We start from the raw sequence: 26,715 nt of genomic DNA on the forward strand, positions 1-26,715 counted from the left end.
AAACCATCCGCATTTACAATGAACAGGATAAAACCTTAGTGTGTGTTTTTTTTTAGTGAAGATAAAACTGAATGTAATATAAAAGGGTGTCTGTGTCTGGCTGTTTATTAGCCATTCCATTTGATGTAGTTCATGGCGGGTCCACGTTTGCTTGATGTCTCAAGCTAATGATGCGTCCACACAGGGCCAGAGACATAGATGGCACAAGGCAGTTGCCATCTTACAGGTTTTGAGCAGAGGCTCTGTTGACACAGTCTTTATTGAAAATGTCCCTATCTGCTATGAAACCACACATTCCCAATCCATTTTAAAAGCACCCCTCTCCCCCTCCCCTCCCCCTCTCCAAATGCAGTGGTTAACCCAGGGATCTAAGTTATAGATTGCTCTAATTAACAGTGATTCTCTGTCAGCCTGTATGAATCCCAGATGCACTCAATTACCAGTAGAGCGCCAGCACATACATCTCATGAAAGCAACTTTTGCAAATCAGTGACAGTCATTAAGGTGAAAAAAAATGTCTGGCTTTTATGGAAAAGAAACTGTTTATTTTCATAAAATCAACACATCCTCATATGAACTGCAAACTGCTCACATTTAAGTTTTACACCTCCAAAATACATCAAAGGATATTACAGTAATCATATGTCTTTATAAATATTTGGTACAAAATCTTACAAGGTACAAAGCAAATTAGTACATAGAGTTGTCTAGGTTCCCAAAGTCACTGTAACAAAGCACTAGATCATTGAACCACACAGCAACCATGATCTACCACATACTCCCAATACTGTAACATGACTTTAGCCCAAAGTCTACACTTGCAGTGTCATAAAATGCTTAAGCACACGAATCTCAAAGCATGGCTCCTTTCTGGGCGAAAAAAAGCCAGCAGTAGCCAGGTGGCATCTGCCATCATAAAACAGAACCAAATGTCTTTTGTTGTTTCACAAAACACAGATAAATGCAATCTCAAGTTTAAGCTCCTGGTGGCACAAAGAAATAAAACCACTGAGGGTTCATAAATTCACCTTCAACGGATTTAGACTATAACATTGTGGATAAGTTTACTAAAACAGACATTTGACTTCAACTCTCAAATTGATTTTTAACAGGTCATCATCACCTGTGCATTGTGCAGTGTGCAGAGTGCTGAGTGGAGGTTAACTGAAATAAACAAATACATTTAGCACACATAAGATCCCCATCTTTATTCACAGAAAACAAAAAACAAAACAAAAAACCAAGTTCCTCAAATGGCAGTACACAGAAAATCAAAACATATACACATCATTGGGTGTTAAAGTTCTGGCTCGACATTTTGTGAACACTGCACAGTCACAAAAGAGTGTACGTCATCGAAGTTGAGAAACATTCACTGAGTATAATGTGGTCCTCATGTCTCCACTCCAAAGGAGGAAATAATGCTGATGTAGCACTTCCTCATTAAGGATGAAACACTCTCCACAGAAGAGAGGAGACTGTGTACTCGCCTGTAATATCCATGTCTATGACAGCAGAAGAAATCTGTAACCAGTTAGACATTCTCCAATATTTTGGTTTTTCGAGAAGGAAATGGACACTGTACTTAAGTCACTGAAGAAGGACTTGATTACTGATTACTGATTATTGAGATGGCCTCAGCCTTTATCACTGGGCAGTGTCCTTCACAACACATGCAGTGCCTGCAGTGCCACAGAGATGGCACAATAAAGTGAGAAGCACCAGAATGCTTTTACAATCCTTTGATTCCCTTCATAAGGGAAGCCCACTTCCTCTTCAGTGTCTGCCTGGCACAAAAATAACAAACAAACTGCTTGATGCCACAGAAAGAGAGAGAGAGAGGGAGAGAGAGAGAGTGAGGGAGAGAGAGAGTGAGGGATAGAGAGAGAGAGATTGGCGGAGAGATTTTGCGGCATCAGTTACAAAAAAGAGTCAAGGGCACTTTTGTTTTAAAGAAAAAAAACTCGGGCTGCATATTCCACTTTCCTTAACAGAAACGGATTCTGTTTTTCTTAGTTTTCTTCAGATTGTTTTTTCCGTCTTTTCTCAGCGAACGCTCCGTTTTTGGGATTCTCAGGAGTCCCTGTCGCTGTCCTCGCCCCCGTACATGTCGGCGAGCTTGCGGAAGCGCGGTCCCCACTCGCTGAGGTAGTTGTAGTCTTGCTCCCCAGGATCCTCCGTGGACGCCGAGCCCAGCGAGCTGAGCGACTCGGCCACTGAGCCGTTGCCCTCGTAGGCGTAGGTGGCTAGCGAGTCGTACGGAGGCGCCGTGGGGTTCAGGTCATTCTCAAGCACCCGCTGGTTGATGAAGTCCCGCACGTCGGCGTTGTCCCGCGATGGGGGCATGCCGCCCGGTGCTGCCACGCTCCGCCTCAGCAGCGGCGGAGGCGCAAAGAGCGTCTCGGAGGGCATGATGTCCCGTCGCTGTTTGGCGGCCTCCTCCATGGTCTCGGGGTGGCGCAGGGCGCCGATGTCGAAGGCCTGCGTGTCCTCCTCTCCGCCGCCCTCGTCGTTGTAGCTGACCACGTTGTCCCGCACGTCCTCCTTGGAGATGATCAGGGGCTCCTTCTTCTTCTGCCTCTTCAGCGCAGCGAAGAGCACCACAATCACTGGAGGACAGAACAGGACACAGAATAGGCAGATATTAGAGAGCAGGTCACAGCCGAGGGGAGGCAGTCAACATGGAGACAGGAGAGAGAGAGAGAGAGAGAGAGAGAGAGAGAGAGAGAGAGAGAGAATGTTGGAGGACAGGTAGGTAGGCAGACAGACAGACAAACAGGCAGATTCATAGATAGACAGATTATTATCCATATACACTGACTCATTTGGGAAACAATTTCATCCAGAGCTATCTGCAGCACAGGTAGCCCACGCATTCTCATCAGCAGATAGATTGGCACAAGAACAAGGGAAAGAGAATGAAACGAAATGAAATGAATGTGGCGAATGAAAGCGATCCCTGTGTCTCAGGCAGGGCAGGCTGCGTTTGATCCTGATGTGCTTCTGCTGCTCCCGCCATGCGTGCAGCAGCCCCCCCACCCACCCCCCGCAGCGCAGCGCTTCACACGTGTGCCCAGAGCCACAGTGCTCTAACGACACCCTTGCACTCGGCTGCCTGACTGCCCGGCTCCCTCCACTGGCCTCTCCTCCAGCAGGAGAAAGGGCCCTTGCGCTCGTTTCACATCAATTACCTCCAGGAACACATGCATTAGCACAGGGCGAACACGCGCATTAACTTCAGTGGTCCAGGCCTGATATGGGACCAATAATACGCCGTACTAATTACATTATTCTTCAGTGTAATGACTCATACCTTTCTCTCACCGTTAAATATTCATTACTCAAACCATTGGGTCTAGGGAGCAACCTTAGACCTTTTCATGGAATGTGTCATCAGCTATCTGTAAACGCAGGTAGATTGCTAGCCTAGAAATCTAGACGCACCTTAGCGGCAGCAAATGTAATTTGCAGCCAGGGTCGTCTAGCAACTCTCCGTTGGCTTGCGAGCTGGAAAAAACAAACCTCGGTCAGGCCAATCACATTGTGAATAGAACCGGTAGGCGGGCTTAACATAATGATGACAGAGTTGCGATAGTTCCGTGTGAATTCCCTGCTACTTGAAAACAAAGAAGCTGGCTACTGCTGGTGAACAGCAGTCTTTCGAATCGGCTTCGGCCGAGATTCTTAAAGACTTAAAAAATAAAAAATAAAGATGTATTCAGAGTTTTGCCGACCGGCTATGACAAAAGTTTGATCTACCAACTAGCTCCGCTGGTGGGAAAACGCATGGGACTCATGGGTTGTAGCGCTATCCTATTGCGAGAGGGAATTTGAAAGACAACCATTTATCCCACCCCTCGGATTGAGCCCTGCCAAGAACCCTGGCATGTTCCCAGACCCAGCTGGAGCACCAGAAGTCCTCAAAAGGATGGAGAAGATAACTTTTAGTGGAAAGCCAGTGAACTGCATGAATGTACTGGCTCCAGGAGTGTTTTCACTAAAGCAGGTGCTTGATGAAATGGATACAGGTAAACAGAAGCTGCAGTGGCCTTTCCCTTTAGCCTGCTGCGGCCTATCCCTGGCAGAGTGGGCCAGGCAGATGGACGAGAGTGGTGGCCACAGGGGGAAACAAGCAGTGGTGTGTGTGTGGGGGAGGAAGAGGTGGGGGAGGAGGAGCTGGACGAGGAGGAGGAGGTGGAGGGAGAGGAGGTGGAGGAGGAGGAGGAGGAGATGGAGGAGGTGGACGAGGCGAAGGCAGGGCTGGCCTTAAATCTGGCTGCACTTACGGAGCAGGATGATGACACACAGCAGGATGGCTACCAGGGCGCCAGTGCTGAGGCCGGCCACTCCGGACTGGGCCTCCGCGTTGCACATCTCCATGTTGCCGTCGCGGTCGCACGTGCACACCCGCACCGTGAGCGTGCTGGTGCTGCTCTGCATGGGGTAGTCGCCGTCGGAGATGACCACGGCGAGATGGAAAGAGCTCTGCTGTAGCCGGCGATAGCCAGTGCGGCGGGTGAAAATTGATGCCGTGCTATCTGAAAAAGGCAGGGGGTGAAGAGACATTTGAGACAGATCTTCTATGTGTTTGCTTGAATGATCTGCAATCAAACGTGTTTAATGGTGGAGTTTTGAAGTGGGTGCTCATTAAGTAAGGCTAACAAGAGCAAAACAATGTGGTGCAAAACTCTTCTTTAATTAGCTCTGCTCTCCACAAGTTTCCGAAACATGCTGCTCTCAGTAAACAAGGGCATTTAAGGGCATTTGGGTTTGGGTTTGAAATGTCTTAACAGCACAACAAAAGAGCTGTGGTTTGTATGTCGATTGTTAGTGTTATCCTGTTGCATTATTTTACTGATATTTATATTTTTATTTAGGCTTTTTGTGACTTTACATTGTTCATTTTAATGGTCATGTAATGTGTATTGATGTATCAAAGTCACTTTGGACAAAAGTGTCTGTTGAGAACCACAAACATAAACCTAACTACAATACATTCCCTACAGTGACAGCAATGGCATTGCAGACATGTCCATGTCTAGCCTGTGAGCTGTGGCCTATGCAGAGATTGCAGGGCTTACTGGGGTGATAGGCTCAGGAAGGGATTTACCTTGGTTGTCTTTCAGAGTGAAATTGGGTCTAAACTCTAAACTCTCCGGGGCCAGCTTGAAGAAGAAGCGATGGCCACCGGCAGGATCGTCTTCATCCACTGCTGTGATGGTCTGAATTTTCTGCAAGAGAGAAGCCACAGGACAATGAATTCCTTCAGCTGAACTCACAACCTGGGAAACACATGCAGAACCCAGTACACTTTATGTGTCTTTGAATGATAGTGGAGAAGGACAACGAAATGACAAATGATAGCCAGGACTAAGTAAAAATCCATTTCTCTGGTAGCGAAAAAAAAGTAATTTAAAATGGCACTTGAATTTGAAAGTGCCACAATTCACACGCATTTCACACATGACCAATTCTTTCCTGTCCTGATATGCGGCACTTATTAAAGCTGCTTAATAGCCTTAACCTTTACCCCAAATGAGTAGTTAACAGTAGAGAATGAGTTCCCTCAAAAATGACTATTTCCATCCATGGGAGCAATAAGAGAGGAAAGACAATTAGCGAGAAAAAAGCTTCTTCTAGTGTGTGACGGAAAAAATCCACCTTTCCATTTAACACCTCAAAAGTGAAATAAAGACTATTCAGCCCAAAGCCGATTTATTTGTGTCAAACGAGGAGCAAAACAAACACTGAGGCAGGCTATGTAATGAATGACTTGCTCAACCTCTCGTCAACATGTTGGACTGCTCATTAGGGAAAACATAATTAGCTTATTAATTACTTCCTTTTTGGTTGCTGCATGTAGTAAACAATGCCGGAGAAAGGGGCTTGGATGACAACAACAAAAGCAAGCGCACACTGGCTCATGACTGAAATGGAAAAGCAGTCTGTCCGGAAACTCAACATTCTAAACTGTGTCTACCCCCCCCCACCACCACCACCAACACCACACACACACGCATGCCAGTGCCTTTGACATGCATTTCAATTTACAGAAAGGCTGAGACTAGTTCTTGGTGTTTAACTGTGGCGAGCATAGGGCTGTGGTGCTGCGAGCTGTGTGCCATTGCATGACAAAAGGCGCAGGCTGTGGAAAGTGCAAGTGGGAGGACTGGATGGGGTGAGATGTGCAGAGATGGACAATAGGTCGGGATGAAGACCGAGGCGGCTGGAACGTTATCAGAGAGTGGCTCTGGAAGGCTGACAGATGTAACAGTCATCACAAAAGAAGGTCCGCAAGGCCAATTCGTGGAGGCGGGTGGGGTGGGGTGGGGGGATTGGAGTGTGTGTGTGTAGGGGGGTGATCATCACCACCGCTGCCTATCTACCTGCACATCTCTGCGTGGGTACTTTAGCAGCCAGTGCTGGGCTGTGAAACCTGATGGGGAGTGCATTAGTGGATTTTTAATGGACGTGTCTAGCCCCTCCTGACCCGTCCTGATACAGGTTCATTTTCCCCATAGACTGACACTGTGATGAGACTACAGGTTCATTTTCCCCATAGACTGACACTGTGATGAGACTACAGGTTCATTTCCCCCATAGACTGACACTGTGATGAGATTGAGTAGAAGTGTACCTGGCCAGACTTTGCATTTTCACAGACAAACGTCTCGTAGAAGGATGCGAGGGTGGGTGCGTTGTCGTTGACGTCCAAGACACGGATAAACACTGGAACACTACTCTTCTGCTCCCGATTGTCTGGTGAAAGACAAGCAGTGCTGTTAGATAAAATATGCCTTTGTGTGTGTGCATTATCTATAATTGCCATGCTTTGTATTACTGCAATTGTGGAACACTGACAACTGATGCCCACTCAAAAAGCAGAAGTAGATTTCTCATATTCCCAGCCAAGCTTAATTAAATTCCTCTTGTGATATCTGACAAAGCTATCCACACAATTAGCTGAATGTCAATAGAGTAACGGCTCAGAAGAAACGTCAGTCTCAATTGATTACCTCAGACTCCGTAATAGAGAACAATAGGGGGAGATGAGACCAATACCTCAGTGCAACACCAGGGCAATCAAGCCATGATGGGCTTGTTATTCATTTACCTACGACAAGCCAGTGCCAACTGACTGTGTGACCAACAGGGGAGAGACTTGAGGGGAAAACTAAAGGAAGGGATTTCAAACAACATCACTGACTGGCTTTAATCATCAATTAAAAAATGCAGCACATTTATGGCTCTAATTGAAATGGTGGGCAAAGTTCAAAGTCTATTTAATAGCTATGCAAAATCCATATGCCAATTTATTACCATGAGCAGCATCCTGGACAGAAATACAGGTGGGTCAGCTTCACACACCACAATATAACTTTAGTTCATGCCTGAGATACTTGCTCACTGAGTGACTGCTCTTTGCCCAACATTGGCATTAGGCCCTTAGTGCTATACAACAATTGTGAACTTTTATCTTGGGAATGAATCCTCCACTCTGACCTGGACCCTTAGCTACCCTGGGTAGGTTTGCTTAACGTAAGAAAGACACTCACTGAACTCAGTGGCAACAACAGAGATGTTATGCCAGGCTGCCTTCTCCCGGTCCAGGGACTTGAGCAGGTAGATGGAGCCGTTTCCTCCGTGAACATTAAAAACACGATCTGGATCCGTGTGTCGATCAATGGAATACCTTGAAAGAATGGAAGAGAAAAGTTACCCCTGACTGCTAATTGGCCATTTACAGACCACACAGAGAGCACTGCCTGTTGGACTCATGCACACAATAATAAGTCTCACAAAGTGGCGGCTACAAAGATAACGCTTTGGCAAAAGACAAAGGTGACTACAGACTACTGAAAATCTCTGTCCTTTGCCGCTGGCTGTCAATTCTCTCTCTCTCATTTTCTCCCCACCCCACCCCTCTCTCTCTCTCTCTTTTAGACACATGCAATCATTCACAGGGATTGTTCAATTTCCTAATTGGCCTCCTGGTGTTTGGAGCAGTGGTGTTAGTTGTTCTGCCTCTGATGACTCCGATAATTACATGCCCCAAGGTCCCGTTCCCAGTCAGAAGAGGGACCTATAATTGCACTCCTCCGCTCGTCCCCTATTTGCTCTGCCACTCCTGGGGAACAGGCTGCCGTGGGACGAGATGGAGAGCCACGTAAATCAGCTTGATCTTCAGTGGGAACAGCACTCTGATAATATGCTAATTTGCTTTAATAATGGCTATCTATTACAATTACCTGCACGAGAGCTGTCTGGAGGGGGGGGGGGGGGGGGAGTGGAGGATGCGTGTATTAAGCGAGAGAGAAAGTCAAGCGTTTTTCATTTGTATTCGTAAACAGGCTCAGTGAGGATGCTCTGAATGAGGTTCATAAAGATTAGCAGGCATGTCTGGTTCATTATTTTAATTGCAGTGTTTCTATGTCTCGAGAATGAATGTCTCTATATGTGTGTGTATATGTGAGTATGCATGTATGTATGTATGTATGCATATGTTTATATGTAGGTTTGTATTGTCTGTGTATGTATGTATGCATGTCTATGTATGTAGGTTTATACTGTATATGTATGTTATATGTATGTATGTATGTATGTATGTATGTACCGGTATGTATGTATGCATGTAGGGCACATAAGAAGAGAGCCCCACCTGACAGGGTCGTGCCGGATGTCGGGGTCCATGGCACTGACGGAGCCCACGGTGGAGCCGGCGGCGGTGTTCTCCTTCATCTCCATGATGTAGGTGAAGCGCTCGAACACCGGCGGCTCGTCCACGTCCTCCACGCTGATGCGCACGGTGGCTTTGCTGACTGCCTGCATCTGCAGGTCCACCAGAGGACGCGGGTTCTGCACCTGGATCTTAAGGTCATAAGACTTCTTCCTCTCAAAATCCAGGGGCTGGAAGCAAAGGTTAAGAAACAAACACAACAATGAGTAAGCTTGCCTTCCCACGCAATAACCCTGCTCAGCCAAGGATTTAAGGAGACATGGCCTCTGCTGAACCTTATTAGAACATTGGACATGTTACATCTACATATTAGTTTATCTAAAGCAATTTACAAATGAGGCTTAACATTCATTGCAGAGGAGACCATAGGGTAACATTAAATTCTATTTTACAAACTCCATGAGACTAGAAGAGGATGATAGTGCAGAAGTTTAAGTACCAGGCACAATGTAATCAAATGAGATAGTATGTAATCAAATGAGATAGTAGTAGAAGGAGGTAGAAGGAAGAAGAAAAAAGGAAATCAATGGTAAGTGTGTTGGGTGATGATGCACCATGATCTAATAGAAATAAAAAGATCTGACATGGTATTGATGCAGCCAATAACAAAAGCTTAAAGACTCCAAGGAACTTTCACCTTTTTAACACTGAGCACCCCTTCCTGTGTGATCCTGTCAGTGGTAATATCAAACATGTCCTGTCCATCTCCACCGATGATGCTGAAGTCCATCTCGGCGTTGACGCCAATGTCCCTGTCAAAAGCCTTCACCCTCCCAATGGGAGTGCCCATCTCTGTGGTCTCCGGGGTACTGAACGAAAAATCACCTACAGTCGGGGAACAGCACACAGACACATGAGCTCTTCCGGCAAGCGGGCCAGGAACCAGGGGGACAGCTGATAATAAAGGACGCTCCGCTAGTTTCCATAACTTCACACAGATGCGCCAGCTGTAATATTAGAGAAAGGGCTTAAAGGCATCAAGCCCCTAATGCCTGCATCCAGGGGACTGAACTGCCTGTTGGGCTTTATTTTGTTGCTGGAGCTCCGGAGAGCGGGAGCTGTCGAAATGGAGGGAATTAAGTGCGCTGAGTCCCTTTCCTCCGTCTGAATCAGGATTATCACACCGACCTCGTGCACTTTGCGAAGCTCATTGTGCCATTTTTATTTGGGAAACCATTTCACTTCATTTCATTCCCGCCAGCACCTCTGCTCTGCCTTTCAGCAGTGCTGGCTCAGATACATATCCCCCACAATTTCTGCACACGTTATCATCACCGCACATAACTATGGGGATTCTTACTTGTGAGGAATCGGGGAGGGTTGTCGTTGACGTCAGTGAGCGTTATGTTGACGATGGTACTTCCTGTGAGGCCTCCCCTGGATCCGCCCATGTCCTTGGCCTCAATCACCACCTGGTAGTGCTCCCGCTGTTCCCTGTCCATGTCAGAGGGCCCCAGGGCTGTCCTGATGATGCCTGAAGGAAAAAAAAAAACTTCAACCTGCATACTGTCTGGCAAGCACATTTTACACTGCACATATCTAACCACATCAGGAGAGATAAGGGCTCTAGTAGGAGAAGACTGACCGGATTGCATGTGAGAGACAGATTTGTATTGATTTCTCCAGGACATTACATAGGTACACAGTCACCTTGCGTCTGATGGAAATCAGTGGCTGATTGACAGATAGCTGTCCGCACAAGTAAACACAGACAGCGGCTATTGTGCTGCAAGGTGAGACGACCGCTTGTACAGCTGTGTCTTTGATGACGTGACTTGACCAAAACCAGTGGATGTTCAATGTCTGCTGTGTTAAATCATCAATATATGAAGGTCTTTTAACAATACAAGGAGGTGGTCAATTTAACCCTACTGTCCATACACAGATGAACCCTGGAGCTTTTTTTTGAATGGCGTACATGTTTCCAGATTACCCGTCCTGGCTGATAAACACGCAGCTTTTTGCAGTCTAGAGCTCTTAGAATGTCATGTCCTCTGGTGTGATACACACATCATCACCCGGGGTGCATCTGGGATAAACCATATCAGTGGTAAGCTGCCTGGTAAGCTGCATAAGGGGGGGGGGCTTTTGTGTTTCCATTTCTCTCTTGTTTAAACATAGACCTCAATGGGAGATGTTCCAGATTGTACATTAGAAATGATTAAATTCGCTGGCTGTTATTATTATTATCACTCCATTTTTTTCTACTAGGGCAAAAAACACTGTGAGCCTGGACAATAATACCAGCTTCAGCCTGACTGGCCCTGTTTACTCTCCCAGTTGGCTAAAGGAAATGAAAAGGGTACTGACCTGTGGCTGGCTCCACTGAGAAGTAAGGATGACCCTGGCTGATGCTGTAGGCCAGCCTGGCCGCCATGCCGAACATCGAGTCGTCTGCGTCCTCGGCTATTACCTGGGTCACGGATGTGCCTGTGAGAGGCCAAACAAAAACTCCATCAAAAAAAGGGGAGATCGTGTTTTATGGCTTCCCAATCTTGTAGTGTGGCTTAAAACTCCATCTTTAGGGTCAACACCAATAACATGAACCATATTTGACCTTGAAGTGTTTGCCTTACACCCATCTTAGGTTTTTGAGTAGATATTACTTGTACTAAAATATTTAAAGATAATTTACAGACACCAGGGTGTTGACGTCTACATATGTTTTGTCTCCATCAGCTAGAGGTCAGAGAGGTCACTAAGCTCTCATCTCACATATGACAGTCAGCGTTCAGTAGTGTTTACCTGCATTCGACCTCTCTGGGACGGTGGCGTAGTAGACCTCCTGAGGGAACTTTGGCTCGTTGTCGTTGATGTCGTGGACCTTCACGATGAATTCCGTCTCTGGCTCCAGTGGGTAGCCCGTTTTCCTGTTGACGGCCTGGGCCCTCAGGATGTAGCTGGCCTTGGACTCGCGGTCCAGACTCCGTGTGACGTGCAGGTCCCCTGTTTGCTCGTTGATAATGAAGATGGTGCCCGCTCCTTCCCCGTTGAGCACGTACCTCACGGTCTCATCCTCCTTATCCATATCGGAGTGCAGCTGTTAACGGAAAGAGAAGGTGGTGTTCACATGGACGAAATTCGGCAGGGAAAATGGAACGAGCTCCTGTGGTCCTGAAGCTCTCAAGTCGCACTTAGCAGAAGTCAATTCAGCTCAATGCCATTCACTCACAGGTGCTAAATAAGAAGAAGGTGATAAAAAAGTAATTTCCCATTAAAGTAATGTCAGCTTGATTGCATTTTGCGCTACAACAAAAGGCAGGATGTTCAAGGCAACTGCTTTTGATTGCTTGTGAGAATCAAACGAACATGCAAAATGTACACACAAAATGGCTTTCTACCCCTAACATTGCATTCTGAAAATGGCATCCTGTTTCCAGAAAATAAGGGTTAATGAACTTCCTCACCACATTGACACCTGAAAATGAAGAATCAAATACCGGTAATTTGCATTTCTAATTAACTTGCAGTCAAAAGATCACAAGATAAAAAATAAAAAAACTCTGAGGATGTTATAGCTCAAATATGTGCACATACAGTAGGTTTCCTAAAAGTAAATAACTCACTATAACTCACATCAGTATTAAAGTGAATGACTTTTGAGTTACTTTTCAGATACAAAAACAATGGCAGTGTGTTTTAAACACATTTCATTGAAAAACCTCAATAACCATCTGTCAGTGTTACAGCAAAAGTCAAACTCAAAAGCTTTTTTATATAAATAAATGAACACTCTGAAGATAGACAGCTGTGATCACGGGCCAAGCCACATCGCTGTGTCCTGAATAGGAATTTCTCTTTCATTTGTTTTTGATGCTAATTTGAACTGAAGGTGACTGTGAAACCTGGAATTTTTCATCTCGCTCACTTCCCTTTTTTCTGAATTCCCTCTTGTGCTGACTACTCTCTCATTCCTCTCTCTTCTAGGGTGAACTACACATCCATAGTCCTGTACTGATGATTATTATTCAACCTTCAACTCTTTTCAGTCATAAAGATTTAAAGAGAACATTCATGCACAGTTGTCAGGCATCATGCAGATACACCAGATATTTCGGAGTCTCTGCAGAAAGAGAACATTTAGTACAATTCATCTGGAACCAAACATTTGGCTGTTCATTTGGAGGTCAGACGTAAAATGCTACATTTATTTCATTACATTTACTGAGGTGACTAGTAAATTGCAGTCTACTTGTAAAGTCTTTTGAGTGGGAGAAAGGGGCATTTCACCTACAGCACAGTAAAATATATTCACTGCCAAAAGATTCACTTTTTCAGCTTTCAAAACTTGACTATACCCCCACCACGGATTACACCTATTAATTGTTCTGATAGGCAGTTTCCCTAAACAATGATCAAGTTAATTAATCTCTACACTGCCGTTCATACCCTCACACTTCAGCTGAATCACACTGAAATCACACCTCACACAACTGCCTATTTATAGATTGAGGCCTAGTCCACACGTACCAAACCGATCTTTTTTTCCTCCGTCTTCCCTGGAACCGTATCAAGAATATTTGCATCCAAACGGATCCATTTCAACACGACTCAACACGTTACTTCATACCCCTGGCCTATAGGTGGCACTGTTTCTTTACAGAAATTGACCAAAACTTGCGCTTTACAAACAGACAGAATGGGCTACGACGAAATGGCTAGTGCAAGGAAACCAGAATTGTTTGTGTGGACTGATGGTGAACTGTCAACTGTAGTCAACTGTAAAACTAATAAACTTTATTTTACGGTCTGTGAAGGGTGCAGTCCCGTCCTTTATTTGGCTAATGCAGGTAGGCCTACTAATCACCTTTACTTTCTTTGGTTGTAGGATAGTCCGTGATTCACATTACTTTTGGCTATTACCGCAATTAGGCTACTAAACGCAAGGCTTACCCAAGTTCTAGGCTATTCTGTCGCCACATTTATAATATTGCTATAAAACCTTCGTTAGTAACAGTCAATACTTTTGCCTGCATCAAATCGCGCATTCGCATTTAGTGTGCTACCATCGGCTTAACGTGAGTTCTAAGCGTCTTTGTATGCTTATATCTGATTTCACTCGACTGTGAATGCATGTATGTTGTAAGATAAATGTATGACACTGGCACTACGGACAAATTAATGTAGCCTAAACTTACACCGCACTTTCCTAATAACTTAAGTTCTCTCGCGTCACTGACAGTAGCTAATAAAAAAAACACTGGGAAAAACAGTGTTCAGTCCACCAAGTCATAAGCTATCGGCGCTGCGCAGCACCAGTTGTGATATTTATCTTACGGAGTGTAATCGTAGGTAATGTCATGTATGAAAACTAGTATTGTTAGGCAATACTATAAGTGCAAGTCCAGGGCAGCTGAGGTGTGGCGATGACATCATCGATACGCGAGCAGAATGTGCGGTTTTGCTGTCTAAACGAATTCAAACGGGCTACGGTTTCAGATTTTTCCACTCTGGGAGCCGGTTTCAAAAAAGTGCGGTTTTCGGGCATTGCGTTTACAGGATTCGTTTGGACGCTCGGCCAAGACGAAGCAAAACCTCTGCGTTTAACCTGAAAAGCGTCTCCGTGTGGACAGGCCCCAAGCCCACTGAAGATGATCAGAGCAAGTTCAGGTCCAATTCACCATACCTTGCCTATGTAGAGATTGTCTGATCCAGTATACTCCTCCTGCAGGAAGAACTGATTCCACATCCAGCCTCGCTTCGCTCGCCTGAGAGGCGCTCCATGTTTTGATTTGTGTCGGTCCATTTCCTTCCCCACTACCCCCTCAGAGCCCTGAAAAAAGACCATGCCGTCCACACCAAGGGTCGCGGCGGCCCACAGCAAGAGCGCAAGGTAAGTCCTCATGTTGTGTTCCGTGGAGTTATTGCTGAGCAGCCCGGGGATCCTATCTGTTGAGGCCGTAGAACTTTGGCAGGCTCATAGTTCGCTGGATGAGTTGTGAGATAGGGCGTACCTGTGGGAACAGGACACAAACATTACATTGAGAGTTGGGGGGGGGGGGGGGGGTTAAACACAAAGCATATTTCTGATTGAAATCATCTGAAATGATTTTTTTCCAATAATTTATATAATTTTATTTTCAGTTTATTCATATTTCATGGCACATTCATGTTTCTATCTTGTTTAGTAAAAAAGATAAGTGCTTAAATAGATTTCAACCTGGTGGTGGCGGCCATATTGGATTTTTCCATTTTGAGGCATAATGGAACAGTTCTTAAGCTTGGCATACAGAAAATGAATTCAGCACCTCTCAATACCCCTTAATCATGTATGCCATAAATTAACACAAAATGCCTTCAGCACTTTAAATAAGTAAATTTTCAGAAATTCTGCCTATTCTAATTTGGAAATGTTTACTATACTGTATACTGTTACACATTCTGTGCTTTACTCCACTGTGGGTGTGTTACATATGAGCGCTGTATATTTGCATGGAGTTGTAGGATTTACCAACGGAATACATTCATTGAGTCCTAGAATTTTATTTGTTTTATTTTCGCAGAGGTTTCCAAATCAACCAACCCCTCTGGATAAGTGCCATGTTATGCGTAATGAGGCTATAATATGTATCGTTGCAATTGTCCCCATTTCCCTCTCAGAGGACCTGGATGGAGATGCAGTACAAAGGGCTGCTGCATTTGAAAGAATTTATGAAAATGAGGCAGTATTTCATTCCTACACACACACACACACACAAGATTTGCAGACTGTGGGAAAGTGGGGTACCTTGTGACCTATTTAAGAGGGTTGGAAATTAACATGGAGACAAATACAAGATTGGAACACACACTGTGTTTACATTCACCCACACCACAGAATTTGTGCTGACTTTAGTGAAGGTAGAAAGGCAGGAGACATACTGAATGAAATAAAATAAAATTAAAGATTGATATCTAGTTGATGGAACATGCACAGTTCCGAAGCATATTCATGCTTAATAACTTATATAAATTCATAACTCCAAGCGACAACTGCATTCCTATCTCCTACAAGGAAAAGTGTGTGTGACTTGACTTAATAAAAGCCAGAATATTCTTGAAAATAAAAAATAAAATAAAAATGAGAAAAAAACTTGATAATGAACTTCTAGAGAATGTGTTTATGAACACATCCACACCCACAGCCTGTAACCAGCAGCAGTCTAAGTAATGCCATAGGGAGTGAGAGTCAACACAAGGCAAAAATGTTTAGAACAGCAAAAGAACAAATGCTCTTTAGTACAGGATGGGGATGCACAATACTAGATTGAACAAATATAATGTCCGCAACACTGCTTTTGACTCCCAATTATTTAATGCACAGCAGGCAACGTTTCGACACTGGTGGGTCTTCTTCAGGCAAAATTTTAGTTTTAGTATAGTTTTCTTTTGTCCTGCACCTGCCAGAAGGTGGGATGTGCACACAATAACTGTTTGCTGATGCACAATACTAGAACATCAATACACATTCACAACCTCTGGTGTTCTGTTAAAACATATAGGGGGTGGGGTGGGAGGTGAGTGATTGTGTGTGTGTGTGTGTGTGTGTGTGTGTGTATGTGTAGTTCCCTTAATTCATAGTTCATCATTATTATAATTATGTGCATATTTACATGTATGACATTATCACTGAAGTAAGGCTGCCTTGATTTTCACTTGTTATTCACTAATGCTATTTTCTTCCTGCATCAAAAAGAAAACACACGGCGTTCCCCTAACCCTGGATAATCAGGCATCAGCCGTGTAGCCGCTCCCTATTCCCACACCGCGTCTGTGTCTATGCGTGTCCTCCAGCAGCAGCCTGGCCTTGCTCCCCTTGCCTCTTCCCCAAGTGCAAAATTGCAAATGTGATTGCTGATAATGGTGAGGCAAGAGGGGGGTGTGGGGTGGGGTGTGTGTGTGTGTGTGTGTGTGTGTGGGGGGGGGGGGGCAAGGGCACGCCTATGTGTTTTTTAGTTTTTCTTCCCTTTTCTCCCCCTACGTCTTGCATCTCATTGGAGTGCCTGCGGTTTTCATGATTAACAGTGTGGCTGGTGACATTTGCATGTATTCCTTCATCAGTGTAAAAATGCCATAGGTCAAATTTGCCTGCGTGATGGCAGCAGAGGGTGACATGAGGGAGATTCACCGCCTTTAAAGCCACTGCAGTGCGGCCAACATCGGCCATCTGACTCAAATACATCTATTTATTTCACACAGCCACACAAGATCACAAAACTGCCAAAAATACCGCTGCATGGTGTTTGCCACCCATTCACTTCCATTAGGTCGAGCCTTATGAAATGCCCTTAATTGCATATGATAACAATGGACGTGGGGTGTATTGATTTGCTGTCACATCAATGAGGCTGACTGCACAATGTGGATGTACAAGTATGTTCAAAGAGTGCATGGAAGCATATGTCTAATCGTCTTAAGTGTTCTTTACAGCTTTCTGGAGGTCAGTGCCTTATTCATCAACAGCATACAGCCCCTCGATTCCTAAGACACCCCCCCCCCCACAGCAGCACGTTGACCTGGTAGAACAGTGGAGTTGTGCGGAGGGGAAGTTGACTGAAAATGAAGTCGCTCTGGCACACGGGGAGTCAGCAGGGATTAGTGGAGTTTGGGCCACAACATGTCTGCTAGTTCATTTATGAGTCTGTCCCGCTGTGAGAGAGAAGCCAGGGGAGGGCTGTGCGATCCCCCGCTGCCCATACGCATAGTGATAAACGCAAAAAAGCCTTCAGTGTGACACAGGGATTTCATGCTACGATGTGTCTCTGATGTCTGAATAATTCCACAAAATCATTCCACAACGAAATGTCATCCCAAGTAAAAATGCTTTGATTTTACTGTGGGGGAGCGCTGTATGATAGCACAACCACCTTTCATCTCAGAATCCTCAGGATATTTGACAGGGGCAATGTTTGTTTATCTGACCTTAAAGTGTTTGTTTTGGGCCCTGGAGAGGATGTGGTCGACTCGTGAAGGTGGAGGAAGAAGCATAGACGACAGAAGCTTTGAGCCTTCTCATGAAAAGCTCCATGTTCTGTCGCAGCTCCCGCACAACACTCCGACTGACAAATTAACGAGAGCGGCCTATTTTCTTCATCTCACACTGAAACACTGTTATTTTCAGATGAGCCAGCCTAACATCTTGTCTTGTCCTTGAAACTACACTTGTTCTCTTTTTAATGCCTTGTTTTTTTCCGCCTCAAAGACACAGTCCCCTTTCCGGCTTGGAGGGACTGGAGACTGTGGGGATAAGGGGAGCGCGGGAGGGGGGGGGGGGGGGGGCGGTGAAGCGAGCTGACAGGCGAGAGGAGGACGTGGAGCGGAGACACCTGTGGAAGACATGGGGAGTGTGCTGGCTGGGTAGTGAGGGCAGGAGGGCGTGTGTGTGTGTGTGTGTGTGTGTGTGTGTGTGTGTTTGTGTGTGTGTGTGTGAGATGTATGTGTGTGTGATGTATGTGTGTGTGTGTGTGTGTGTGTGTGTGTGTGTGTGATGTGTGTGTGTGTGTGTGTGTGTGTGTGTGTGTGTGTGTGTGTGTGTGTGTGTGTGTGTGAGATGTATGTGTGTGTGATGTATGTGTGTGTGTGTGTGTGTGTGTGTGTGATGTGTGTGTGTGTGTGTGTGTGTGTGTGTGTGTGTGTGTGTGTGTGTGTGTGTGTGTGTGTGTGTGTGCTCAGCATGGGTCCTGCTGAATGCCCCCACGACACGCCAGAGACAGCCATGGTAGTCCTTATGAATCCCAAGGGAGCAATTAGGAGTGAGAGAAGGAGAATGTCAGCCACAGGCGGCAGAGAGAGAGAGAGAGAGAGGAAGGGAGAGGGGGAGAGAGAGAGAGAGGGAGAGAGGGGGCGCGACAGGTAACGAGTAGTGCCGCTGGAAAAGCACAGACGAGCAGGTACGCTAATATGAGCTGGTGTCACAGACATGCATCACCCTCGGGCACTTAATGAAGAAGGTGGTCAGAAAACCCTCCATTAACTGAAAATGACTGGACCAAATGCACTCTGACATAGGCGCAATTACCCCCGCCCCCACACACACACCCATCCCAGTCGGATCAAGGACAACTTCATTTGGTGGAGAAGAACAGTGTCAAAATATGTAACATTGCATTCCTTTTATCGCATACTGCATGTATTTCAAATTTGGTCTGCATGCATTTAATACACAAGTATGGGTCAGTATTTGGAAATACCTCCTTATGCCAACTAGCACTCAGTGGACGCAAGCCCCTGTGAGCAGATAGCATTTCAATTCGCTGACAGGCCCCCCGACCAGGCTGGCCAGTGGAGGCTTGGGTACAGGGTTGGATGATTAGATGAGCACAAATCACATTTAGGTGGCAAAGTCCAAGGGAGAGCTGTGATCCTATTGCTTCTACTGAGAGCTTGAGCCAATCAGCCTACTCAATGTCGTCCCTTTGGGGTTAGTGGGTTGATCAATAGACATTGATCTATCTGTGGAGGTGGGGTGGGGTGAGGTGGAGAGAAGTGGCTGTCTAGACAGCGAATTTTTTGAAAGGGTGTTCTGGCATCACTTTCTTGGAACCTTCTTTGGCTTGGCTTACTCTTAGCCTAAATTGATTTATGAGCCTAATTCTAGATAGACATTCTGTGTTTTGTGCTAATTGTTGTTGCACACACTCAATATGCCTTTCAGGAACATCTGAGCTGTCACCTAAGATCATGGGTGCCTAGAAAAGGCGTTTTTTTTTTTTTTTAATGATTGTCCTGCCTTGTCTCACTTAAGTTATGATGTGTAAATGGCACCTTAAGCCTACCAATGCCTGTAACAAAATTAAATAAATAAAGGAAATATAGAATTACATTTGGAGATTAATCCAAATGTGGTTAAAGTTGGCAGACAATTTTTTTGTTTACCACTCTTACTCTAGCTCCAAAAAGCACTCACTGTGCAAACTGTGGGTCCAATCTGGCCAATATGGCTGACAAATGTTAGTGAGTGTGAGTGCATCACAATGCCATGCTGCCCATGGTCTTTACAATCATTGAAGCAAACAGTGGTCTTCTCAGCGTGTCAGCATAATGGTGTCTGCAGAAGACAGTCACACCATATGAGACACACTATAATCCCAGGCTGGCCACGCGAGAACACACACACACCACACCACACACACCACCACCATCACTGGCACAACTGTAATCTCCTCAGCAACATGTGTGCCCTAATCTGAACAGGGAGAGATAATGGCTCCAGAGGATATGGGTTCTGCTTTTTCCATTGCTGCTTCTTCTTCTTCTTCTTCTTCTTTCCTCTCTCTATCTGTCTTTCTCTCATGTCACCCACACTCACGTCTTCCCTGACTGCTGGGCTAGACTGGGTATTGTGCCACACAGCTATTGTCAGAGAGGGCTGCGTACACCAGATGGGGTGTCTTAATTATGTAAGGGAGATGGCCAGTGAGTGATCTGGATACAATGTTGTACAATTGTGTTTTAGCAACTTCCAATCTGACAATGTAATGGATGAAACAAATCACTACTCAGTGTCAAATGTCTTCTAATATCAATGCTGAAACAGACATTTATTCAAGAACCAACCAAGTAGAATCAAATCTATCTATATGGGTTAGCTAGCTTCAGTGCCTAAGATGCGGACTGATGACTACTAAGTGTGTGTGTGTGTGTGTGTGTCTGCGAGGGAATGAGGTTTAGACTGCATCCTCTTTAACCCCAGGTCTGCGTTCACGAGGTGTTTGTTTGTGCCTTCCTCCTGTGAAGAGGTAGGAGGAGGTGGAGATGAGGGTGGAGAAGCCGTGAGAACTGTAGCTTTACGGCCGCTGAGCAAAGACCACAGCAGGAGCCTACAGGTCGCTGCCTTCCCCTCCACATTGTAATACACTCTTGGAATGCAGTCATCTATTGCAATGCAAATTCTTGTGTGTCTGGCTCGGAGTTACTGTGTGTGTGTGTGTGTATGTGTGTGTGTGTTTCTGTTGTTGTTGTTCTTCCATACAATGAGCAAACACACAAATCACACAGATTTAGAAGCTAAATAGAGCTGTAGAATCTGCCAGAGCCGAACTGACCGTATTGCTGTTAATAGTTTATTTTTACATGTCTAGCACAACCAGACGGCTTGACAGTACCATTAACTTGTCTCCAGATTTATTGCCACTTGCGTGTTTCGGGGTTCTTACTTCATTAATCTTGACAAGTAATGGACCGACAGGCCCCTCACTATTTAAGCCCTATGAGTCCTGGTCAGCATTTGAATGTTTCTACTTAAGCTAAAACACCCTCAATGTGTCAGAACTCATCTTATTCTATGCCTCTTACCGTGCATTCTCAAAGCACTAGTATCGCAGGATTGCTACATAATGATAACAATGCTTTTACTCTGAAAGGTCCAACTAAACCATCTTAATAGCAATCATATAACCCAATGTGATATTGGATTTCCTTTTGTTAAATGGCCCTGTGATTTAATCTCCACAATGTGCAAAGAGGAGGAAATGGCTGATCTTGACATTCACTGACATTGACAAAAGGCTAGAAAAATATGGAAATTACCCAAACCTAAGGCTAAATTAATTCAAAGAGAAACTGAAAAACTTTCAGGGAGCATTTTAGTGTCAGGGAGTCAGCAAGGCCACAGCAGAGATGCTTTCATGAGAGCAACTGCTTTTCTTTGGTTCTTATCCCTCCCACGCAAGTGACCAGCGCCCAGCAGGACTACCCCCACCTGGAGGCTGATCTAGCCAGTCTTCAACGTAAACCATTGTTCCTTAGCAATCCACCTTCTGAAACACACATTTGTGCACCCTTAAGCATGGCTGTGACCTGCTTGCCCATACGCCATGCAGAAAGCTTGAATCATTGGGTAACAATATCTGTGGTCCTGTGACCTTCCAGCCAGATACTGACACAGAAACCGCAAAAATGCATAAGAGTTACACAGGGCTCATTTAAATCATCTCTCAAGACTATTGATGAGGCTGAGAAAGAGTACTCCAATTTCACTGCTGAAGTCTACTTCATCACCTCACTGTGCCCACATACTGTACAAGTGAAGGACTATGGGAGCTGGGCAACTCAAAAGACAATTAAGATGATGAATGCACTATGGATATATATATATAAAGACTAACTGGACTCTCGTTTCATCATATTTTACCGCTTGATTACTTCTCTTATGGTAAACGAGACAAATCATATGTCAGACCTCCTCTGTGTTACTAGGTGTAGTAAACATCCCATTTATCTGTTTATTGAATTATTTAACAGGAAATCAACACCTGCTGCAGGGGGTCTCGTTCACTTTACATGTGTAGCATGTTGACAATATGCTGCAGAAAGGAAAGAGTGTGACGTATAAGAAGGGCTAGGGCTAGTGCTGGGTCAGTCATGTATTCTATCTTTACTGTCTCTACTGTAGGCTCCAATTATAACTAAACTAAGGACAGCACTTACAAGTCACTGAACACAAGTTACAAAAACATCTAGACCACACATAGAGGCTATTTGATTCTTGTTCCACAAATGGATTAGAATACACAGAGTTAGCAGACACTGGAAACTTTCTTGTAAATGGCTAGAAATGTGAAATATGCTATATCTCTTCATGAGAACAGAAGTCAAACGCCACTAGAGTTGAGACCCATGTCAGAGGTTACACACTGGATTGACCTAGGGAGTTGAGGGTCATTGTAATTAAGTAGTAGAGGTCACATTTGTCTGACCTTCTTCTGGTTGCTGAATAAATCTTAACTCAAATGCTCGCCATTAAAATTCCTGATATGTTTAGCTGAGCGCATTTCATCCATCAACGGGTGAATCTGTATTTCTAAACATTAAACTGAATATGATTCATTTCATAAAACTGTAATGGCTGAAATCACTCCAGAATAATTGCTATTAATTTGTGTCCCATTTTTCTCAATCAGTCTGAATCATGCTCATATGCTCTGCATGAAAATGTAATTTGATATATAGTACTTACTTTAGATAATCTTGGGCAGGATTAACTTTACCACAGATCAGTATCCTACTTGAAAATCTACTAATAGTCCACGTTAAACGGCAGTAAATACACCAGCATCAAACCAGCGCAATATATTATTAGGCCTAGGCCCTACATCCATCCAGTTATCACAGTAATCTCTCTCCCTCACTGTCTCGTCTGCAAACATACCATTGGAGATAGGCTACCATTGTTTCTTAAGAGTAGGCTACATAGAGAGAAAATTGACCTAATTACCGCACAAGTTCGTTAGCCTACACAGCGTTCTTTTCACCCACTCTGGCCTAACGTGGACCCCATACAGAAGGGTATATGTAGAAAGGACACTTATGAGAAATGGAGAGCTCTGTATCGTTCATAACTAGGCTACAAACGTGTCCAAAGCAACAGTCTAACCCAGACTGCATGCAGCTTTGTTTCCACTAATTAACGAACCATGAAGAAACAATGATATGCCTTCAATTGTTATACGTAGCCTACGCTAAATACTCGCCTTACTTTTCACAGTGTTTTTGAAGGGTAGCCTTTTCCGACGATCAAAAGTGGAGCGCAAGTTAAATAGTTAATTGTAGCCAAAAGTTACCTGCCTCCAAATCATTTCTGTTATCTGCGGACTACTTGTAGAGGAAATAAACAATTGCATAGTAACAGACACGTATAACGATTTTATACTAATGCTTCCCAGAAAACAGTTCGTTCGCATATCTTAGACAGGTAGGCAGTTGGGGAGGCGGCAGTGTCAAACGCAAACGTGCTATCCGCGACCATGCTGTGCATGGCAACAAACCAGGGGGACATAAGCTGCGCGCTGTTCTGTAAAAGACGAAGTGACAATGTGAAGGCTAGCCTATAACTACAATTCATTTTTCTTTTGCCAAGACCAATGCAGGCTAGTCCAAAGTTAGACAAGCTAGCTATATGTCAGGGACATCACAAAAGGAGAGTCATTTCGGGCTTCGGTCAAACTTGTAACATAAATTAGCTTAAAACAAAACTTACCTGTTCATAATTTCCCATCCAAAAAGTCATGATATTTCGTTATTTTTTCGTGTTGATTCGATTATTGAAACATGTTAAAGCATTTCAACATTATCAAAGCACTAATCCATGGCGACGGAGTGGCAAAATAGCAAAAACATAAAATAAAATAGGCTAAAGAAATAACACTGCACACTATACGTTATGTTACACCTTAAGTTAACAAATGAGCACTCACCACAGTTATCAAGGATAGCGGCAGAAAGTCCGAGCGTGGATGTGTATCCGTTGAATGTCGCACAAACACTGAATCCTCGCGGGCTGTCTTCTCCCTCTCCCCTCCCACGGCATCACACCTCAATGAAGGCTTCTGAAGTCGTACGGATAGTGCTTCTGATTGGCTGTCATTCGTCTCTCCCTGTTATCGAAGGGTGTCATTAACAGAATTTACGGAGATATAGTCGGTTTAGAGGTAGGAGGCCATTATCGTATTTGATTATGCTTATTATCATCCGACTATCATGTGCGAATTGCGTATTGAATACTATTCAGTCTGTAGGCTAGGCCACATAAGATATTATGACCAGTTATTTTGTCATACAAACTATTCTTTACTCTTTTAATAGTGACAAGAATTAATTATTTAATTAATATCAAATATCACATTTAATTTAATTATCTTATGTGGTTAGGCTATATAGTGTTCCAAAATATGTCTTTATACTTAGATTACTTTCAGGGTAGGCTAGCCTAGTTTGAAAACAAAACTCATTCACTAGAATGGGAGATTAGAAAAATGACCAGTAGTCGTCGACTTCTGGCTCCAGTTGGTGGGGTCACATTGCAGTCTAGTTGTCTCACTCACCTTGTGGTCATTACAGACGTATTTTGTATAAAGTCATCAGTTAGTCTCCCACCTTACCTTTGTTAATCTTTGACTGAAGAAAGGATTCCCCCTGCTGACCTGAACTCAAATTTCATCAGCCAAATTAACATTCCAGTCTGTTGATAGCCATTTAAAAAGCTTAGCTTAATAGGGCCCTAAACGAGCTTGTGATTAACTGATGTGTCATGTGTGACAAGGGTGCCATAGTGAGTGACAAACGCTAACAGCAACTAATAATGTTTTGATGGCCTGAGTCAGTGGGTCATGCCTGACCACATCAGATCCACGGTCAAAATAATCTATATACAGCTGGGAAATCTGTCTTAGCAGCGGTCTTTCAAGGACTTTGGTAGTTATGTGATGTAACACATGTGATTTAAGTGCATAGCACTAAATAAAATAAGCTCAACATTTTAGAGTCACATATTGGTAATAGTGTTTGGAAACTGTATATACTGGCATATGCCTGGCAGAATGACAGTTGGCCACACGCGGTGGATGTGTTGTGCTCAAGTCGAACGTGCCCTAAATGCTGTATCTGACATGGCTGATGCACATCCCGCTCAGCTGCTGATGAGGCAGAAACTGTTGCCCAGCTCAGCATGAGCAAATTCAGGAAAGCTCAAACGTACCAAAATATGACCGCTGCACACAGTGGCTTGTCAACCCACAGACAGACATGGCTAAGAAAAACAGCATTTCCAGTGTTGCAGAGGTTGGTGATGACTAACCAACACATAATAGTGTTGCCATCAGTATCAGGGACTGATTCAAAAAAGGGAAAAAAAGAGATAGTTAAGTACATCCATTGGTCGTGATATAATAGTCATTCAGAATTTTATATGGCCCAGCAATTTCTATTTTTGTTTTGCAAAGGCTTATCTAAGCCCTTGTCTTAAAAGGGATTACTGTGGTAAAGTGATGAAAACCATCAACATACAGTGTTGTGCCATGATAAGGGGTGTCGAGGGGGGAGGGCCACACTTTGCATCCATCATGAAAACAGCCAACCAATACACAGCCCTGAATGTGGTGCAAAATACCTCTGAATGCATTGTTGTTAAACTAATAACGATGTTGTATAAAATAAACATGAAAACCTTGAAGTTTCCATTGATGGGGCGGCACTAACAAAGATATAGTCAGCAGGTCTATGGTGGAAGCATTTGAATTGCTATGAGATAAATTGTTTCAATGTTTTTGTAAAAATGGCTTTTTTGCTAATCCAGGTCCGCCAATGTGAATATTTTAGAGGATTCGCCAAAGCTTAGGACAGCAAACGATAATCCGCTTTAAATCAGCAACAGCATATTGGCTGAGGCTTACGCTTTGTACCACCCAAGACAAAGTCAAGGAGCACCGTCAGCGATGAGGAAGAATAAGTGGTCCGGATCTCGTCACTGGCTGTGTTTGAGCAGCCTGATGTGATTGTGTGTGCCGCGTGAACCTCAGTGTATACTCTAGCGTTTAATCACAGACACGCTCATCATGTTGATTTATGAGTCTGTATGCAGAGTCAACATGCTGTAAATACATTGTTTTTCTTCCCCTAAATAGCAGCATTGTGCACTGAATGAAAGAAGGCGTTCCGTGTGGGGTGCATTTGGATGCCTTTGCAACAATGTGTATTTACAACAGGGTTGTTAAAAAAGGCCTCTCTTTCTCTCTCGCTCTCCCTCCCTCCCTTTCACTCTCTCTCTCTCTCACGCACACACACTCTTTCTTTCTCTCTCTCTCTATTTCCCATCTCTGTCGTTCTCTCTCTCACTCTCGTGGAGAACCCCCAGCCTGTCAGTGCAACAGTGTGAGGGGAGTCAGGCAGTCTTGCTGAGTGTGGAGAATCACTGCGACTGACCTGGCTCCACCGACAGAAGGAGATTTCCACTCCCAACTCAGAGAGCTTTTCCCGGCGACCTCGGGGGTACATCATGGCAGCAGGAGGAGAAGTTTGTCAGACAAGCATCTCAATAGACTTTGTCATGTTGTGTCTTTTGAAGGACTGTACAAGAGAGGAGTCACAGAAACAGGGAGAGACTTGGGGGAGGGGTCTCTCAAGCTAAGCTCTGTGGCAGTAACTACAGTAACAACAAAAATGTTATCCTCAAAATGGAAGGTCAGATGCAAGGCTGTTAAAAAAACATTTTTTTAAAAAATGGA

The 26,715-nt window shown here is 44.4% G+C and overlaps 1 protein-coding gene across 1 annotated transcript; it reads right to left on the reverse strand.

The window, feature by feature from the left end:
* Nucleotides 1-536: 536 nt before the first annotated feature.
* On the reverse strand, nucleotides 537-24,020 carry cdh6 (cadherin 6). Its single transcript, XM_042105884.1, has 12 exons — nucleotides 23,911-24,020; nucleotides 14,364-14,691; nucleotides 11,483-11,777; nucleotides 11,048-11,167; nucleotides 10,038-10,211; nucleotides 9,375-9,562; nucleotides 8,660-8,907; nucleotides 7,557-7,693; nucleotides 6,638-6,759; nucleotides 5,111-5,231; nucleotides 4,287-4,538; nucleotides 537-2,609 (listed from the first exon to the last, which is right to left on the reverse strand). Exons 2-12 carry the CDS (start codon nucleotides 14,580-14,582, stop codon nucleotides 2,074-2,076), a joined length of 2,412 nt encoding a protein of 803 aa, XP_041961818.1. The 5' UTR covers nucleotides 14,583-14,691; nucleotides 23,911-24,020; the 3' UTR covers nucleotides 537-2,073.
* Between the last annotated feature and the right edge of the window lie 2,695 nt (nucleotides 24,021-26,715).

This window comes from Alosa sapidissima, chromosome 1 (assembly GCF_018492685.1).
Source record: "Alosa sapidissima isolate fAloSap1 chromosome 1, fAloSap1.pri, whole genome shotgun sequence".
Classification (NCBI taxonomy): domain Eukaryota; kingdom Metazoa; phylum Chordata; class Actinopteri; order Clupeiformes; family Clupeidae; genus Alosa; species Alosa sapidissima.

Excerpts from the sequence above, each read along its gene's own strand:
- cdh6 (XM_042105884.1), bottom strand. The coding sequence starts at position 14,582 with ATGAGGACTTACCTTGCGCTCTTGCTGTGGGCCGCCGCGACCCTTGGT. Across the intron at positions 8,908-9,374 it reads GGGTGCTCAGTGTTAAAAAG|CCCCTGGATTTTGAGAGGAA; the intron begins GTGAAAGTTCCT and ends CTTTGCTTCCAG. Across the intron at positions 5,232-6,637 it reads AAAATGCAAAGTCTGGCCAG|AAAATTCAGACCATCACAGC; the intron begins GTACACTTCTAC and ends TCTCTCTTGCAG.